The sequence below is a fragment of the Barbus barbus genome (genome assembly GCF_936440315.1).
Source record: "Barbus barbus genome assembly, chromosome: 15".
NCBI classification, from domain to species: Eukaryota; Metazoa; Chordata; class Actinopteri; order Cypriniformes; family Cyprinidae; genus Barbus; species Barbus barbus.
The window spans coordinates 18,053,760-18,065,787 of record NC_136743.1 but is presented as its reverse complement, the minus strand read 5'-3'; the positions used below and the strand labels follow the sequence as shown (position 1 = coordinate 18,065,787).

General features: G+C 38.0%; 1 protein-coding gene across 5 annotated transcripts in view; it reads right to left on the bottom strand.

Annotated features, from left to right (window-relative positions):
* Positions 1–12,028, bottom strand: part of LOC306881354 (myosin-7-like) — a 39,571-nt gene that overhangs the window by 19,005 nt on the left and 8,538 nt on the right. For 2 of the 5 annotated variants that reach the window (XR_013785146.1, XM_079435409.1), the window contains exons 1-33: positions 11,030–11,148; positions 10,897–10,944; positions 10,585–10,798; positions 9,798–9,941; positions 9,556–9,712; positions 9,424–9,451; positions 8,945–9,050; positions 8,746–8,838; positions 8,584–8,647; positions 8,369–8,467; positions 8,172–8,275; positions 7,940–8,078; positions 7,724–7,842; positions 7,496–7,645; positions 7,199–7,369; positions 6,807–7,116; positions 6,522–6,601; positions 6,232–6,437; positions 5,229–5,352; positions 5,011–5,147; positions 4,638–4,893; positions 4,300–4,542; positions 4,043–4,219; positions 3,793–3,938; positions 3,615–3,705; positions 3,131–3,520; positions 2,844–2,970; positions 2,641–2,759; positions 2,344–2,540; positions 1,934–2,117; positions 1,596–1,761; positions 1,385–1,509; positions 1,000–1,308 (exon numbers count right to left, since the gene is read on the bottom strand). Coding sequence is in view for 4 of the 5 variants with exons in the window: in XM_079435409.1 (XP_079291535.1) it covers positions 1,000–1,308; positions 1,385–1,509; positions 1,596–1,761; positions 1,934–2,117; positions 2,344–2,540; positions 2,641–2,759; positions 2,844–2,970; positions 3,131–3,520; positions 3,615–3,705; positions 3,793–3,938; positions 4,043–4,219; positions 4,300–4,542; positions 4,638–4,893; positions 5,011–5,147; positions 5,229–5,352; positions 6,232–6,437; positions 6,522–6,601; positions 6,807–7,116; positions 7,199–7,369; positions 7,496–7,645; positions 7,724–7,842; positions 7,940–8,078; positions 8,172–8,275; positions 8,369–8,467; positions 8,584–8,647; positions 8,746–8,838; positions 8,945–9,050; positions 9,424–9,451; positions 9,556–9,712; positions 9,798–9,941; positions 10,585–10,785 (4,962 nt within the window). In the remaining variant the exon portion in view is untranslated. Of the gene's footprint in view, positions 1–999; positions 1,309–1,384; positions 1,510–1,595; positions 1,762–1,933; positions 2,118–2,343; positions 2,541–2,640; positions 2,760–2,843; positions 2,971–3,130; positions 3,521–3,614; positions 3,706–3,792; positions 3,939–4,042; positions 4,220–4,299; positions 4,543–4,637; positions 4,894–5,010; positions 5,148–5,228; positions 5,353–6,231; positions 6,438–6,521; positions 6,602–6,806; positions 7,117–7,198; positions 7,370–7,495; positions 7,646–7,723; positions 7,843–7,939; positions 8,079–8,171; positions 8,276–8,368; positions 8,468–8,583; positions 8,648–8,745; positions 8,839–8,944; positions 9,051–9,423; positions 9,452–9,555; positions 9,713–9,797; positions 9,942–10,584; positions 10,816–10,896; positions 10,945–11,029; positions 11,164–12,028 lie in introns of those variants that run through there. The other 3 variants (XM_079435410.1, XM_079435412.1, XM_079435411.1) reach the window with 3 other exon arrangements.

Genomic DNA, 12,028 nt, shown 5'->3' with positions numbered 1-12,028 from the left:
TCCCAGAAGCAGCGATGAAAGCCCAAGCCATTACATTAATTGTGTAATGTGTACTATAATGTACACCTGTGTACACTGTGTTTCAGATGAGCTTGTATGTTTGGGATCATGAGCAGATCCTTTCTTTCTCCAAACTTTAGCCTTTCCATCACTTTGGTCCATAAAATCAGTCCATAAAACCTTGTCCCAGAATTTTTGAGGCTCGTCTCCTATTCTTCTTGCTAATGAGTGGTTTGCATCTTCTGGTGGAGCCTCTGTACTTTTGTTCATGAAGTCTTCTGCGAACAGTAGATCGTGATACCTTCACTCCTGCCCTCTGGAGGTTGTTGCTGATGTCACTAACAGTTGTTTTAGGGTCTTTCTTTACAGCTGCCACAATGTTTCTGTCATCAACTGCAGATGTTTTCCTTGATCTACCCGTTTGAGGTGTGTTACTTAGAACATCAGTGGTTTCTTTCTTCCTCAGGAGATTCCATATGGTTGTACTTGCTATTGCCAGTGTTTGTGCAATGGTTTGCTTGATTTTTCATCTTCTCTCAGCTTCACAATTGCTTATTTTTCACCCATAGACACCTCTCTGGTTTTCATATTGGTTACACGTTTAACTAACTATAAATGCAGTCTGCACGGATCTGAAACTGAGCGCAGACATTCAGTGCTATTTATTGTTTGAATAATCAATTAATAGGACACACCGGGGCAACATAACACACCTGTCAGTCACATGTTCCAATACTTTTGGTAACATGAAAAATGGGTGGGTTCAATCAAAAGGTGCTATCTTCTAAGTTGTGTATCAGATCCAGATGAAAATACCTGTAAATAAAAGCTGAAATGTTAATCTCTCATCTCATATTCATATTTTGATGTCAAACCCAATTTTTTACAGTCTACAGCTAAAATAAAGGAATTGGCCTTACTGTTCCAATACTTTTGGAGGGCACTGTATATACATAGACACACAAAGTGAATTATGAAATAGTAACACATTTGTTTTACCTTTAGATGGGCTTGAACAGACTTGAGTTGTTTTTGAGCCTCGGCTGCCTGTCTGTTAGCCTGGCTCAACTGGATCTCCATTTCATTTAGATCTCCTTCCATCTTCTTCTTTATCCTGAGAGCTTCATTCCTGCTACGAGTTTCAGACTCCAAAGCACTTTGCAAGGTGTCTATGGTCCTCTGTAGGTTTCTCTTAAATTGCTCCATTTCTTCATCTTTCTCAGTCAGCTTGCGCTCAATGTCAGTCTTTATTTGGTTAAATTCTAGCTGGGCCCTAAGGATTTTACCCTCCTCATGCTCCAGAGAGCCCTGTAATAAACAGAATAAGCTGACTCGTGTCATTATTGCACTTATTTTCATCAAATTTTTGTGGCCACACTCCTACCTCAGCCTCTTCCAGAGCAGCTTGAATCTCAGCCTTTTCTTGTTCCAGCTGCTTACGGACCTTCTCCAACTCATGGATTGTCTTTCCGCTCTCACCAAGCTGTTCAGTCAGGTCAGAGATCTCCTCTATAAGAAAAAATAACATTACCATTTGGACATTATCATACATCATTGTAATTTTGTGCAAGTATGCAAAATAGCAATGAAGAAACCTTGCAGAATCTTGTTCTCTCTCTTCAAGGTATCCAGGTGATCCAGAGATTCCTCATAGGAGTTCTTCAGCTTGAACAGTTCTGTGCTCATAGATCTGGCTTCCTTCTGAGAGCTCTCCAGTTCACACTGAGACTCCTCATACTTCTGCTTCCATTCAGATAAGACCTGAAAAGAAAATTTTGTTAAATTACATTTTTATAATGTTTTTTAATAAGTCAAAAATGCATCCATTTGTTTTGTTTCATAATTCTGATGATCTTACTATTAATCTAAAATGTGTAAAAATAAATTTTACAGAATTTTTTTGTTTGTTTGTTTTCTTAGTCTTAAATACTACCTTGTCAAAGTTTCTTTGTTTCTTGTCTAAAGCTGCAGCAGCAGTGTTGGCTCTCTCCACATCCACCATCAAATCTTCAATTTCATTCTGAAGTCTGTGTTTAGTCTTTTCAAGGGAAGAACATTTTGCATTTATTGCCTCCACAGCCTCCTCAGCCTCCTGCAAACGCTGAGCTAGTTTCTTCCTGCATGGAAGTAATTAAAAGAACAGACTTTTGAAAAGTAGAACTTGAAGTTCACAAAAACATGGCAGAGCAGATAAAAGCTTTAAAAATGCACTGAGCCTTCACTTCTTTGTATAGATCAACACAGTAAACAGAAGCAGGATGGGGCAGCCAATGGGTCTTTTTGAGTGGGTCCCAATATACAGCACATTTATGTCCATATAGATGTAATAGTTTCATATCTTACTTGGCTTCCTCCAGTTCCTCAGTCCTCTGTATGGCATCAGTTTCATACTTGGTTCTCCACTGAGCCACCTCAGTATTAGCTTTAGACATGCTTCTCTGTAGCTCTGCTTTGGCCTCTTGCTCCTCCTCATACTGCTCTCTGAGCAGATCTGTATCATGCCGAGCTGATTGCAGTGCATGGGCGAGAGCATTCTTCGCCTGAAAAAAGGGTCAGTTCAATTACTTTATATAAGATTAGAAATTACTTGATGTACAAGCATTAGTAGAAATATAGGAGACGTGGACAAGCATCTGTTACCTTAATTTCCTCATCTAACTGCCTTTTCAGGTCCTCCAGTTGTTGACTAAAGGAGTTCTTACCCCTTGTCAGCTGGGAGATTAATGATTCCTTCTCTTCTAACTGTCTTGCATATTCATCTTATGTATTGGAAGAAACAGGAAGAAAAACTGTTGTCATACATTTGTCACCCTTTTATAGTTACAACAAAATTGTTCATTTACCATTTTCTGCCTGAAGCTTTGCCTTCTGGGTTGTAAAGTCATTGAGGGACCTTTGATTTTCCTCACACCTGTTTCGGAATTCATTCATTTGATCTTCCAGAGTTCTGTTAACTTTCTCCATGTTGGTCTATTTAAATAAATTGCATTAATACAGTCTTAAGACAGAGGTTTAAAAAAACAAACAAACAAACAAACAAACAGATAATTAAAGACTTGTGCTAATGCCACGTTTAAAGGCTGGGGGGGGGGGGGGGGGGGGGGGGCAAAGAGAAACTTAGTTTTTTCACCTTGGACTTGACAATCTGCTCCATGCTGGAGAGCACATCATCCAGCTCAAGTCTGAGTTCACTTTTTTCCTTTTCAAGTTTTTGCTTGACTCTCTGCAGATTGTCTATCTGCTCTCCAAGTTCAGCCACACTGTCAGCTTGTTTCTTCCGCAGTGTGGCGGCAGTGGCCTCGTGTTGTAGAGTAGCCTCTTCAAGGTCTCTACGAAGTTTCTGAAACTCAGTTTCCCGTTTCTTGTTCATCTCAATCTGAGCAGCTGTTGCTCCTCCAGCCTCCTCCAGTCTCTCACTGATCTCCTCCAGCTCTCTGGCTAAATCTGCTCTTTGTTTCTCCACCTTGGCTCTGGCAGCTCTTTCTGCCTCAAGCTCTTCTTCTAGCTCCTCAACTCGAGCCTAGCACAAAAGAGAAGTTGAGTTTTTTTCCACTATAAAATGCTTAGTGCATTGATCAAGAAAAGAGATCATTAAGTATGGTCATATAAAATACCTGCAGCTCCTTGAGTTTCTTTTGTAGTTGTATAATTATATTTTGCTCATCGTCAATTTTACTGTTGAGCTGACTGATTTCAAAGTCTTTTCTGAAAAATAAATTATGGCCTTTATATCATTAGGATATTCAAACATCTAAAACAACAGTAATATGCTAATAAAGTAATTGGTCTTACTTCTTCATTCGTTCTTCCAGTTGCTGTTTGTCATTCTCTAGGTCCATTATGCTCTCCTGGGTTAACTTCAAGTCTCCTTCAAGTTTCCTCTTGGCTCTTTCTAGATCCATTCGGATTTTCTTTTCTTGCTCTAGAGATCCCTCAAGCTAACAGATTTATCAAAAAAGCTTAATCTGCTGCAAAAAAATATGTTCCAACAACAACAGCATTTTACTTAATAATAATAATAATAATAATAATAACTACTTACATCATCCACCTGCTGCTCTAGCTTTACTTTGGCTTTGGTGAGGGTGTTGACTTTGTCCTCCTCACTTTGCAAGTCATCCAGTGCCTGCTGAAGAGCTTCTTGCAAGGCCTTTTTCTCTTTTGTTAGCTTGGCAATGATATCATCTAAAGCTGCCATTTCCTCTGTCAGGTTCTTTACCTGTGTATATAAAGCTAATATTAGTTAAACGTTTTATGATAGACATTCCTTTTCACAGTTAATTGCAGTTTGTATTAAACCTTGTTCTCAGTAGCATGTTTTTCTTTCTCCACTTTAGCCAGAGTTAGCTCCAGATCATCAATATCTTTCTTCAGTTCAGAGCACTCATCCTCCAGCTTTCTCTTCTTAGCTGTCAGCTCTGCGTTCATCTCCTCCTCATCCTCAAGTCGCTCTGTGAGCTCTTTGGCTTTTGCCTCAAGCTGGATCTTGTTTTTGATCAGCCCTTCACACCTCTCTTCAGCATCACAGAGATTATCTTGTTCCTGTTTGCATTGACAAGATTCAAAATATTCATGCAAAATAGGATACATATTACTGTCTATTCCAATCTTTTATTAATGAAGTTTTACAAACATACTGCCTGCACTTGAAGTTGGAGGTCATTCTTTTCTTGAAGTAGAGTAACCATTTTTTCCTCAAGTTCTTTTCTACGAGCCTCAGATTTTGCATAGGCTTCCTTAAGCTTCAAGAATTCCTCTTTCATATTGGCCATTTCCTTTTCTGCTTCAGCAGATCTCAGTAATGGTTTAATTTTAAAGAAGAGTTTCATCCAGGGCCAATTCTTGACACTCATGAATGCACGTACATTCCACTGAATCACAAGCAAGGCATCCCTTTTTTATTTGTGGAGAATGCATAAAAATACAATCAAATGCCTTTTAAAATTCAATAGAACATATAAACACACATTGCTAGATTAAGTATAAAGTAATGTATGGGATAATTGTTACCTGCGTTCTACCATCTTTTGGTATTCAACCCTTGAAAGAAGACCTCGAGATCTAGCTTGAATTCCAGTGATTATTTTTGATAGACGCTCATCTCTCATCTCCTCCAGTTGGCCTAAAAGACCAGCCTTAAAAAATACCTGGAATAATAATAGACAAAGTTCACAACTTTTTTCTTTCACAGCATTTTGCACATTCCCAGGTCGCCTTACAAGACTTACCTTAGTGTGTCCAAGCCTGTATTGCTGGTGGTCTATCTCAAGAGAACTCAGCAGTTTCTCTGCTCCTTTCTTGCTGTCTATGAACTGTCCCTCAGGGATAGCTGCAGGGTTTAAGATCCGATATCTGCAGAATCACAGAAAGAAGTATTTAAAATTAAAACAAGCAGGTTTTGCAGTAACTTCCCATAGGAAAGAAAAATCAAAAGTGACATCTCTTTGACATCTCAAATATATCTCCTAAACAGAAATGAGGTTACTCTCAGATCAAATGGAGATTTTTGCTTGAGTCTCCTGCTTCTCAAACTTCAGTGTTACTTCACAAAAACTCTTAACACTCTCACAATAGTCTCCTTTAAAGCTTTAAAAGAGATCTCAACAACATCACACACTGTGCTCAGATATTTCTCCTAGTCTCTCATTTTGGATTCCTTTCTTTCAGAACTTTCTCATGTCTCAGTTGTGTCTACTTTTATTTCTCCTAAGGATTTTTATGAGAAAGTGAAAGTGACGTGGCATGTGGCCAAGTATGGTGACCCATACTCGGAATTTGTGCTCTGCATTTAACCCATCCAAAGTGCACACACAGCAGTGAACACACACCCGGAGCAGTGGCAGAGAAACATCTGAGACACTGTTGAGACTAAAATGAGAAATATATGAGAATCACAACTAAGTCTCATGAGCTTAGAAAGAGCAACCACTGAGCAATAAAATATTCCTATATTGGAGTCTTGATAGAGATTGCCACAAGACAATAAAGAGATATACTATGTTTCTTCCACCACATTCTCAGTTTTGACTTTTTTTTTTCTCAAATATTTCTCATGTCTCATTTGTGTCTACTTCGACTTCTTCTAAGGAATTTTAGGAGAAACATCTGAAATGCTGTTGGTACTAAAATGAGAGATATATGAGAATCTCATCTAAGTCTCTAGAGCTTAGGAAAAGCAACCACTGAGCAACAAATTTTTCCTATGGGTTCTAGTCATTTTTTTCTTGGTACCTCTGTTTGAAGTCTCCATACAGGATTCTGTTGGGGAATCCTTTTCTGCAAATTCTGATGCCCTCCAGTACCCCGTTACAGCGCAGTTGATGCATGACCAAAGGGTTGTCCATCTCCCCAGGAGTCTTTGTCTCATTGGGGATGATGCACCGTACAAAGTGAGGATGAGTTGATCTCAGGTTCGTCATTAGCTTGTTGAGATTCTCCTGTAAGGAAACACTTGTTAACTCATTTGATTAGGACAGATAAGAGTTTTTAGAGATTTTAGGTATTGGCAGGCTTTGACATACCCTGTGAAGTGCAGACACTGTCTGGAATGACGACCCTTTCTTCTTCTTTTCTTTTTTCCCGCTTCCACTTTCAGCCGTGCCTGGACAAAATATAATTCAGAGGTTTGAATTTTTGTAAATTAGGAGTTATTCATAATGGTTTAGTGATAGAGCTAAAATGTTCACAAGATTTATATGACACAGTATGGACACTATTGCTTTATAGCTTGATTTTGACTCATCACATTGACCTCACATTACTTCAAATTGATAGTGTCATTTGTTGTAAAGACGTTACAAGCACACCTGACTCTGCACTTGCATAGTTGGCAAACAGATGAGGCAACAACTTCATTGAGGATTTCTGGTACAGTCCAACCACGGTTTCATTAAGGGGGTCCTTATTCTTCACTAGCCAGTTGTTGATGTTGTAGTCCACTATACCAGCGTAGTGAGCCAGGGCAAAGTGTGCTTCTGGCTTCCCTTTCACTATCCTTGGTTTCTGGAAGTTGATTGATTTCCCAAGGTGGTTGTCGTAAAGCTTTGCTTTAAATGTTGCATCGCTGGCTTTAGGAAACATGCACTCCTCTTCAAGGATGGACATGATGCCCATAGGCTGAAGCAATCAGAAATATGGAGAAATGGTGAAGTCAAAGAAATGCATATATAATTTAATTGTAAAAATTTTGCCTACTCACTTTCTCAATGAGATCGATGCAGGCCTGCAAATCCATACCGAAGTCAATGAACACCCATTCAATCCCTTCTTTCTTGTACTCCTCTTGTTCCAGCACAAACATGTGGTGGTTGAAAAACTGTTGCAGTTTCTCATTGGTAAAGTTGATGCAGAGTTGCTCAAAGGTGTTGTACTATAAATTAATTGGTAAAATCATCAGTTTTATGCATGAAAAATATAGATACTTGAAATACTTGAACATTACTTGAAATGCTGAGGTGTAATTTATTGTGTGTTAAGCTAAGCATTCAGTTCTCACTTCAAAAATCTCAAAGCCAGCAATGTCCAGCACTCCAATGAAGTATTGGCGAGGCTGCTTTGTCTCCAGAGTCTGATTGATTCTCACCACCATCCAGAGGAACATTCTCTCATACACCGCTTTTGATAAGGCACCAACAGCATAGTTTACCTGCAATAATCAACTCATGAAAGTTTTGTTTGATTGCTTTTTCATTCTTTCATTGTTGTCAGCTTGAATTGTGACTACCTGCTGGACATTTTGTCCCTTGGTTACCCACTCATTTCCAACTTTGACCCTTGGATGACATAGACCCTTGATGAGGTCAGCAGAATTCAGACCCATTAGATATGCTGATTTGTCAGCATCTGTAAATCAAGATTCCTTATACATAACGCATGACTGAAATACAGCTGTTCACAAAGGTGATGCCATTTGAATTTCCTGCAAGTTTCCATTCCTTACCTTCAGTCCCATCAGCTTCTGCTTGTTCCTCACGCTGCTTTTGCTTAAACTTCATGTTGCCGTAGTGCATAATGGCTCCAGTCAGCTTGTACACAGAGTTCTTTTCATCTTGTGTAAAGCCCAATATATCAAAGGCACTCTGTGAAAGTAGAAAACTTGGGTATTTGACTGCCTTAAAGCATATTACTATTATGTGGCCAAAGATCATCATGGTTTTTAACCAGCTACTCACATCGGTTGCCATTAACTCCTCAGCATCATCAATGGAAGCAACCGTGGTCTCTCCTTGAGAGATGAATGCGTAGTCATAGGGGTTTGATGTTATTAGTAACATCTCTGTTTATACAGTTTCAGTAGAAGAGAAAGAGTGAAAGATTACAAGTCTATCTGTTTTGAATTTGGGTATCTGAGGTTGCTTAATTTGCTCACCAAGGATCTCAGGTTTCTTGTTGGATAAAATTTGATAGAAGATGTGATAGTCTCTCTCAGCCTTTAACTGAAAGGTCACACGGGACTTCTCCAGGAGATCTATACAGATAGAAAGAACATAGTTTTATGAAGTAGTACACTTTAATCTATTATTTACATTTTCACTTATTAAATAATAATTTAAGATTGTTTGTGAAGACAGAGCAAAGACATACATGTTTCAATGTCAGCAGATGCCAGTTTCCCCCTTGTATCAAAGTGAATTCGAATAAATTTTCCCTAAAAAGATATGTAGAAGAGCCATATTAGCCAATTTACATCATGTTGCATAAAATTGTCTATGCTGATCGATTTTGATTTATTACACGTTCACTTACAAATCTTGAGGAGTTGTCATTTCGGATGGTCTTAGCATTACCAAAGGCCTCCAAGGCAGGGTTTGCCTGGATGATTTGATCCTCCAGGGTCCCCTAGATGAGGAGATCAAATCACAAAAGAAGGTGAAACATTTTTTAAACAGGTTACATTAAAAGATTATTCAACACATTTATATTTGTCCCTTCATTAACATGGAACCTTGTTCTGAGCAGATGCATCCTTCTTCCCCCCACTTGCTGCAATGCTGGCAAAGTACTGAATGACTCTTTTAGTGTTCACAGTCTTCCCAGCTCCAGACTCTCCACTAAAGTCAATACAAACAGTATTATGGTGAGAAATGGATGACATGACCACAATGTCCATATCTCAGTGCCCTTAATGAATGTGTTCTGAATTTGCAGGGTATTGAGGTCAATTTAGATTTTGTTACATTTGTGATATAGTAATATAACAGTTTTAGAGTCCACCTTCATTGTATGGACATAGAGACACCTAGACTTTCTACAAGATGTCTTTGTAGAAGTAGCAGCCATATGGGTTTCAATGACAAGTAGGTGAGTAAATTACTATTTGTTTTATTTTTGGGCGAACTATCCCTTTAATACATTCCCAAAAGACTACTATATCTCTGTAAAAATAGTAATAATGTTTTGCGTGTGGTATGTTTTGTCACTTACGTGATAAGAATAGACTGGTTTTCTCTGTCTGTATGGAATAACAGAAATATATGGTTTTATTTATCAATGTTTATTTCATTATTTTTGTATTTTATCATTTTTATTTGGTTGGATTATTTCTGTGAGTATCACCTGTCAGCATGTACTGGTAGGCGTTATCAGAGATGGAATAGATGTGCGGAGGGGCTTCACTCCTCTTTTTCCCTCTATAGGCTATAACCACCTCCTGATTGTACACTGGCAGCCACTTGTAAGGGTTGACAGTGACACAGAACAGCCCTGAGTAGGTCTGTAGAACAGAAACGTTAGTAGAGTTTTCAACTAAAGGTAAAGGTTTTGTTTCAGAGAAGAAGCTGAGACTCCTACATACTCACATAGATCATCCATACTGCATAGCGCTCTTTGAGATTATACAGCACAGCTGGCTCATGGAGAAAGGTCAGCATTGCCATGTCTTCAATTTTATCAAATTTGGGGGGATTCTGTTGCAGAACATCACTGTCTTTGACAGTGATAGTCTGTATAAATAAAGGAAAAGGTTTAAAGCAGGTTTTCCTGCTGAACAACCAAAGAGAATTGCAGGACTGTGAAATTGTCAATGGCAAATTAAATTGAATGAAAATGTATATTTTTTTAATATACATAATTGTATAAAAATCTAAACATTTGATCTTATTAAAAATAGTTTCAATTGTTTTCAAATAACATAAGATGAAGTTAAATTTATAAAAAAAATAAGAATTAAATATTTAATACAAATGAATCATGTTAATATGAAAATTATTCACAAGCTGGTGTTGCTTACTCATTTACATTCTCAGAATCTTTAACTAACAACAAGGTTTGTCAAAAAAATCTGGTTTAGATGATTCTTTCCTTGTAAGCTGTACAATGTTCAGCATAAATTGAGTTTATTGTTACTGTTCAATGCATTGTTAATTATTTAGCCTATTTTAAGAATTAGAGAATTGAAGACTCCTTAAAAATGCAACCACATTAAATGGTTTTAAATGTAAACATATTAAATATTTTATATCTTTGTAAAAGGAGTTCACATCAGTAATGATCTCAGGTCATATTATAATATCTAAATGATATAGTGGCTGATCAGACTTTCATAAAAGTTCATAACAGATTGAAAATTGTTCTTTTTGCACTGACCTTCCCTCTTTGTGTCTCCACAGTGACTTTGTCACCCTCTCGACTTGTGATGGTGGCTTTAACAAACTCCTCCACTGAGTCCGGAACAAAGCATTCCTTCTTTAAGTCAAAGAGTTTAGTTTGCGCCTCTAGACGCTCCCTTTCAGACTTCCGCAGGTAAGGGGCTGCGGCCCCATAAACCGCCATTTGAGCATCACCCATAGTTAACCTTCAACTGTAAAAAAACAAGAACTTGAAAGAATGCAGTTTAAGTCATTTTCAGTCTTACCCAGTGTTTGCATCACTAACATAAATTATCGATTAGGTAATTACCAACAGATAGCAGACGCTAATGGAGGCTCCAGGTGTCTGTGATTCCACCTAAAATTCAGAGAAAAATATAACCATAAACTATATGTAATGATAGAAACATTACAGCAATAGCACAATAGTTCTAGCTACCCACTGGGACCAATCGACAGGATGCTGAGATTCAGCACAACAGCAGTGATGGGATTTATAACCTCGATTGCCCTAACCCTATAAGGCCAAGGACAGCTGACCTGTGAGCCCCCCTCCTGGCGTAAGCACATCAAACACACTAAAACAAGCCAATCTTTAGGTGCCCTGGCACTTAGAGGTGCACCATTGTGAGGGTTCGGGCTGATGGCCAGGAATGCTGAATATCTTTCATGTGAGTCACAGGAATAATTATTCTCCGTCTCTGATTCTTTGGCCCTTGACCTATCACTCACTCATTTATTTATCTAGGCCCCTCTTATATCTGTAGTTTTGTTATGGTCCAGACCAGGACATTGTGTTTCGGAGGTGTGGGGGTCTGGCTTTTCCTCAGGTTCAGTATCCACTATGCTGATACTGTGGTTAAATCAAGCCAAGTGCTTTAGTCTTGGAATTCAAGCTCACATGGACACATCCAAGCACGTAGCGCAATGTCCAAGGTCACATTTACTGCTCTATTTACAGTGCAATACAACTACAGCCATAATATGCCAAATTACAGTAAGACTGTGCAAAATTCAGAATCTGAGAGCTAAATTCCTTTCATTGTATGAGATGAAATTTAAAGTGAATTGGCCAAGCAGGAAATTAAATTGTAATAGCAAAAAATATATATATATTTTTTTGTGTGTTCTGCAGAAGAAAGTCAGTCATACAGATTTTGAACAACAAGAAGGTGAGTAGATGACCAATAACCATCTTAATTTTAAATTTTCATTAGATATAAAGGTGCATCTCAATAAATTAGAATGTAGTGAAAAAGTAAATTTTTTCTTGTAAGTTATTTCAAAAAGTGAAACTTTTCAAAAGTTTTTTTGTTTTAATTTTGATGATTAGAGCTTACAGCTCATGAAAGTCAAAAATCAGTATCTCAAAACATTAGAATATTTACATTTGAGTTTCAATTAATAACCATCCCTACAGTATACATTCTGGGTATCGCTTG